This window comes from Alosa alosa, unplaced genomic scaffold (assembly GCF_017589495.1).
Source record: "Alosa alosa isolate M-15738 ecotype Scorff River unplaced genomic scaffold, AALO_Geno_1.1 AALO_1.0_unplaced_856, whole genome shotgun sequence".
Lineage (NCBI taxonomy): Eukaryota > Metazoa > Chordata > Actinopteri > Clupeiformes > Clupeidae > Alosa > Alosa alosa.
In genome coordinates, this window is record NW_025963045.1 from 1 (window position 1) to 7,133 (window position 7,133).

The 7,133-nt window shown below is 40.5% G+C and overlaps 1 protein-coding gene across 1 annotated transcript; it reads right to left on the bottom strand.

Annotated features, from left to right (window-relative positions):
• Positions 1-1,816: 1,816 nt before the first annotated feature.
• On the bottom strand, positions 1,817-6,723 carry LOC125290742 (E3 ubiquitin-protein ligase TRIM17-like; the record flags this gene model as incomplete). The annotated part of the gene is given in 3 exon segments (XM_048237263.1): positions 1,817-2,025; positions 2,141-2,236; positions 6,063-6,723. Coding segments are annotated over 3 exon segments (564 nt in total). The 5' UTR covers positions 6,459-6,723.
• Between the last annotated feature and the right edge of the window lie 410 nt (positions 6,724-7,133).

The following is a 7,133-nucleotide window of genomic DNA, read 5'->3' on the forward strand; positions in this document are numbered from 1 at the left end:
TGTGATATATTTGTCAAACTAGCATTCAGCTTAGATCTGTGCGCATTCTTGGTGTTGGGATGATGTTGGCCAATGGTGAAGCGTTGAGGCGCTGGACCGCCTATATTCAAGAATGATTACTTCGCGAGCGATATGAGCGTAATCTAGGTACACTGCAGTCATTTTTTTACTGTCTAGCCTACAACATCAAATACATCGATTGTCATCAGATGTTGTATGGTATGTAACGTCCATAGTGGTGTATTTGCAACGCGAACAACACTGTTAAAGCCTGTGAGATCAAAATGTTTGGAGAGGCGGAGCCCACTCCTACACGTGAGATAACTTAGTTTCAAGATAACTGATTGGTCAGTAGGCGGTAGTTTTACACAATTTGAGCTATAAATTAGCACATAACCTGTTCCGACCAGGTTTGGTTGGCAGTATAAGACACCATGGTGATACAGCGATGCTAAAACAGAGCCACTTTTTGTGTCACAGCATATACCCTGGCTTTGAGCCAACATACCGCTAACCCACTAATCGAGCTTCATAGTATACCCCACTGCAGAGGGGCAACTTCACACAACCATGACCTTCCTGACCTCTGATTGGCCAAGTTCCCAGGACCATCACCACCCCATTGTTTGTTGCTGACTAAACATTGGACAGCTGACAGGACTGCAAAGATATCCTCCTTCTCCTCTTCCTTAGACAGACAGAGAAACTATATATTCCCAAAACATTTGCTAACCTCTGCAAAACTGAACAATCCCTTTAAAACAGTTGTACCTGTGCTCAAAACTAAACACTGTCTTTGTATCATCTCACAAAGCAGTCTAAATGAAAACACTACTGAGCAGTCATTAGACACTGCATCAAAAATGGAAAACACAGTGTTCAGTCCTCATATAGCTCCAGGAGACATTGTCGATTTGTTTACAATACAGTGAATGCATTTTGCATCTATGAAACAAAAACAAAACAAAGCAAAAAGATTTCAGAATTCAGTGGACTGAAGATTTACTGTTAATCCAATAAACATGAAGTATTGAAAATGGGGGTTTGTCTTGACAGTTTTAAGAAAAGGGTGGAAGGTTTCCAAAAAATGTGTTTTAGCAATTGTGGAAAAACTGTATACCGGAAAAAGACAGGCACTGTACTGTAAATGAGAAGTGCATTGCAGTCTAAAGCCTACAATGTACTGTGAAGGCCTTACTGATAGTTTCTGTCCATTGTTGATATGAACCTGCACTGTTAAGCAACCTGTTTACATTCTGAACTAGCTTATATTGGTTGTGTCACATCATTTGAAATGTGTGATCATTTTTGAGTAGGTGTGTTTAACATATGACATCTGTGCTCTATACTATTTCTGATTACCTCTGAAACCAAATTTTCATTTCAAGAACTGTGTTCAGGCAGCTGAGAATTTGGCTCAGAGAATGGAGTTTAGTGTTTAAGCCATTGTGAAAAAACTGCAATGGCGTTCTGAAGTCATCAATGATCATGCGATCAGATCCATATTCATTCAGCCTTCTGCTCTCTCATCTTAGTGTTTCTCTCTCCAGAATAACACCAACTGATTCCACAACCCATGATGTGGTATGAATGTGAATGTCTGATGTTGAACTGTTGAGCTTCTGTGTTGACACTGATGCTCCTGAAAGAAACTTTATATCTGACAGGCGGAATCTGATCTTTTCATCCATCACAATCATTCATAGGATATATTCATAAAATATTACAGCCAGAGTAATTTATCACTAAACCAGATCTTACACACTTCATTATACAGGCGGCAGATGGTTCCTACCTGCAGAATGTGATCATCAGATCCCATCTTCTCTTCTATGGCTCTGATTATGTCTGAAAGAGATGAGATCTCTCTGCTCATCTTCTCAATCTTCTCCTTCATCATCTGACTCTTCTGCTCCTCTTCCTCCCCTCAGTGCAGCTATCCTGACTGCCTCTTCATCTCAGTAGAAACTGGTGAAGCTTCTCAAAGTCCTCCTTGATCTGCAGCTCTGTGTGTTGAGCCTGAGTCTATATAAACATCAAAAATCTCAAATTAGTGATCCAATCATCACTCTTGAAATGATTTGCTTTTACATGATGACATTAGAAATATAATTGCTTTATTAAATAATCCAGATCTCACCTTAATATGTGCTGCTGTTTGGTCACAGATGAGTTTAACTTCTTCAAAGGTCTCCAGTTTCTTCTGTAAGGGCTGCAGTTGGATCTTGAGCTCCTCCTGGAATGAATGAGCACAATGTTCAGTCTACACTGCAGTACACTTACAACACTGGCACTATGAAACCAAGATGCTGCATGTGTAGGGAGTGTGTGAGGGAATATGTAGATATATATGTGCATAGATTCAGGACTGATATGGTGATGGCATGGGGGCAACACAACATGTAGAAAAGGTATATGGGTGTTGCACATTAAGGGATATTAGAGATGTTAAGATACAGTATATAAGGCATAATTAATGTGGGAAAATGTATATTTCAATGATTTCAAGAAAATTGTGTAAAGTTGTAGTGCATAGGCTAATTACACCACATCTCATACTCTATAACTAGATGTACCGCATAGCGGTACAAAATATGACCGCCGCTCAGTCCTGTACATCCGTTCCGCGAAAATAAATCACACTTCAATTTGTCTCCATATTTTACTCCATCCCCACTCTTGAAACTTTTGTGTATGCTTGTTTTGGCATGCCTGAGTGTGTGTCTTGGCTGCACAGAAAGTACCCTACTGGTGCTGAAAAGGTGAATAGATTGTAGAATAGCCAAAGAAAATGTAGAATTGTTATAAAACCTTTAAAATCTCTAAACAATCACAAGTAGGGCAGTTCATCACAGTTCATCCATTGCAACTGGATTGATGAAAGGTCACTTACACCTGTAGGCTACATTGTATTTGGGAAAAGCAAAAGGTATCAGCATAATGTTATTTATTTATTTATTTTTTATGTATTTATAAACAAAAACATCTCTGTCAGTTCCATGCCGTTTCAACAGCTATCAAAAACAAAGGTCATTTTGGATGGATGGATTTTTTGTGAATGTTTCTTCTTCTACATAAGATTTTAGTCATCTTTAGTTCATGTAATACTTTATTGTCAATGCACAAATTAAGTAACAGTAGTCTGAAACGTTATTGTTAATGCACAAATTAAGTAACAGTAGCCTAGTCTGAAACGAAGTGCTGTTTTACATCTAACCAGTGGTGCAAATAACTGACATGTCCAAATGGGCCTTGATGAAATGCGTTAAGCTAGACTGTTCATACACATTTTAACGGGCCAAAGTTGAAGAGCTTTTGTCCGTTATTGTTAGTGCAAATATAGGCTGATTCATGTTCCCTTGCATTGTTTAACTGAGGTCCATGGCTAGTCTGGCTTTCATCAGACCAAGCTCAATCTTTTAAGAAATCAAAAAAATAAATAGCGGGCAGATCAGGCTGGGTTCACCCAGCCTAGTCCATAGGCACCGATATTGTTTAATTTTCGATTGAGATATACACGCTCTGGCTATTCTAAATGCAAAAATGCATCAGGGAGTTATGACAAAGCGGTAACTAACAAACTAGATCCTAATAGAAAGTTGTTAGCTTCCTAAGCTACAGGTAGGATTATAAGGTAGGCCTATTGACAACATAAATTGTCAATAGGCTATGCTAACGACACAAATAAAATCTCCTTTGGAAACCAATGGCTTCGCCTTACAGTATCAAAGCGGACTTAAACTGTCATATCGTGGCGAAAAGTTGTAATAACATTCACGCAGCTCCATGAGTCAAGGAAAGCGCCAAATGAAGTAGCCACTTCTAAATGGGACCTACTACACAGTAGCTTAAGGTGTTTTGCTAAAACAGCCATAATGAAATGAAGGTGTCATTGTTTGGATACTTCACACACCGCGTGCTTTTTAATTTCACAGACTACAACTACCAAGCTGTAATCAAAGCACATCGATTCCCCTCACACCCTGCACACTTTAAAACAAAATAAACAGGCGTCTCAGTCTCACGCATGTATAGGCAAAACTGCATCAGACCGGTGTAACGTTGGTAAATCTTCCATTGCACAGAATGATTTTGTAGCACGTGCAATAAATGACAGTCGAAAGATACAAACAGTGCTGCTATACATTTGCTTGGTATAACCGCATTTATAGTTTTCTACAAATGCAATAAATCAAATGCCTCCATCACTCAACCAACGCTAACGGTAACATTACCTAGGTCCTTATTGATATTACAAGATTAACGTACCTGCAGTAAAACCAAGCATGTCCCGATAAACATCCTCAGATTTATTTCGGCTTCAAGAAGAAATGGGAATTACACTTCATGTGAACATCGTCCTATCCTTATTAGATGTTAAGCTGCGGTGTAAATTACAGTCCTTGTATGAAGCGTCCATTGTTTTTCCAACCCCTTTTAACTTCCAACAAAATTACGTCTCACTGCAACGATCGCCATCTAGTGGACAAGCGACTACTTTAAGCCAATACTGAAAATGCAGCCATGATGATGATGATGAATATTTATTTTGGCTTTCTTTTTAATCCTACTGATTTTCATTTTTACGAGGGGGCAAATCACAAATGAGTGATTATGAGCCAGGTTTATGTGGGCCCTTGAGACCAACATACCATAAAAGATTCACAGAGAACTGTGTCTACCCTACCCTCCTTTCGGGGGTCCAGTCCAGCGGGGGCTGCAGATGAAAAGCGAAAAATGACGGTTCCATGCTATCCATATGGGGGTACATGCTCACCAAGTTTTGTGTACCCGGTCTTTCAGTGTCCGGGAATCCTTGTTGGTGTCGTCACTAAATGTACACATAAATTATTTTATTGTAAGGCCCCCATGAACGAAAGTACACAAAACTTGGCATGCATTCAGAGGGTGTCATAATGATCCTACACTTTAATTTTGTGCAGTTTTGACCTTGTCAGCCAGAGATATTGAGATGAAAACACCTAATTTTATGCTTTTTAATTTTTAACTAGGTGGCGCTATACATGAAATAAGTGGTAATGGGATGGGTTGACATGCCCCTTAAGACCAACATACAAAAAGGTGGACCTCCTAGGCCCTCACGGTTCTCGAGATATTCACAGAAAACTGTCTCCGCCACCTACAGGCCAGTTGGTGTATAGTAACATAAATTAATTTATTGTGTGGCCCCCCATGAACGGAATTCCACAAAACTTGGCGTGCATACAGAGGGTGTCATAATGATCCTACACTTCCAATTTCGTGCAGTTTTGACTATGTTAGGTCACAGATACCTTCAATTACACCACCTCATTTTTTACTTTTTTGTGTTTAACTAGGGGCGCTATACATGAAATGAGTGGTTATGGAATGCGTTGACATGGCCCCTTGAGATCAACATACAAAAATAATGGTCCTCCTAAACCTTACGGTTCTCGAGATATTCACAGAAAACTGTGTCTGCCCTACCCTCCTTTCGGGTGCAGTCCAGCGTAAGGGGGGCTACAGATCAAAACGAAAACGATGGTTCCATGCTATCCATATGGGGTTACATGCCCACCAAGTTTTGTCTACCCCGGTCTTTCAGTGTCCGGGAATCATTGACGGAAATTTGGACATGCGAAAAAGAAAAAAAAAAAAAATCTGACTAAACCTATATGACCGCCCGGCTTAGCTGCGCGGTCGGTAATAACTAACTAAAGGGACTTGCAAACAGTGGTGATATCAACTTGTACTTTCTGTTAGATCAAGTTTAAGGAGAGTTTGCTGCTGTACACACAGAGTGGGAGGAGGGAAGAGAATCAGAGTCTCTCAGCTCAGAGGTCTGGATGTTGCACCAACACTCATCAGTTGTAACAGCAGGGTGTAGAGTGTCATCTACTGGTGCATTAAAGGCATTACAATACCTTCTGCCATGACTGTCTCACTTATAGATAGATAGATACTTTATTGATCCTCAAGGGGAAATTCAAGATTTCAAGTGATCTGTTCACTTATGGGTGAACAGATCAAGATGTGTGTTTTTAGAGCCCACTACCAATATTACCAGAGTACATCCTTACCTTACGGTCCTGTGCTGCTTCATCTATGGGACTAAATGTGTGATTTTTATGTTTCTTAGACGTCTGACACACCACACACACAGGCTGTTTATCCTCCAGACAGAAGATCTTGAGTTTCTCACTGTGCAAACTGCATAACGCCTCAGACCCTGCGGAAGCTTTCTGATTGATCTCCTGCATGAAGGTCTCACACAGGTTCCTTAGAGCCATGCTAGGGGGATATTTGACTTTTGAGCACTTCCTCCTGCAGTAGGGACATTCTCTGGATCCTTTACTCTCCCAGAACTGCTGCAGACAGACTTTACAGATGCTGTGAGCGCAGGTCAAAATGACAGGATCCTTGTAGATGTCACAGCACACAGGACAGGTGAGATCCTCCTCCAGTTTAGAAGCCATTTTGTCTCTGCAGTAAACTCTCTCCAGTTTGTTGTCCTCAGTCTGGTTCACCAGCTTCACTTTCACTTTCAGCAGTCAGAGCAGACGTGTCAATTATAAACTCAAACCCGTCTCTGTTTTACACTTTAATCCAAAAGACTTTCAACCTCACCAGCTTCAAAAAGTTTTCCTCAGTGGTCCAAATATTGTTGAAGAGGGTTCAAAGTTTCCTGTTCCCCGCATGAGAGTGTCTAGGACAGAGAATCAACCTGCCATACAACTTCACTTCCTGCTCTGGTGGCAGCCAGTGAAAGGGAGGGACTAAGGTAAAGAAAGATTCTCAATTTCTGATTGGTCAGTCTTAGTTCCCAGACCAGTTCCTTGTTCGTTGCTGCCACTCCACTGGAGTTCAGTTCAAAGTTCCAGTTGTGGGCGTTGACTGAACCTGACAGAGACACTCACTCCAGAACAGTGGATTACACACAGACTTTCCCCACACAGACTTTGATCCTGACATTCAGGTTAAAGTGGGCAGGCAAGAGTTGGACACATAAATACCTAACTACTAAAGGAAAATAAACTGTTTCAGTATATTATATTGCAATTTTGCATCAGAGTGGACAAAGAAAACAGTCAAAATAAAGGTGTCCATGAATTCCATTTAATCACACTGTTTGATTTCACAGAGTTTTAGCA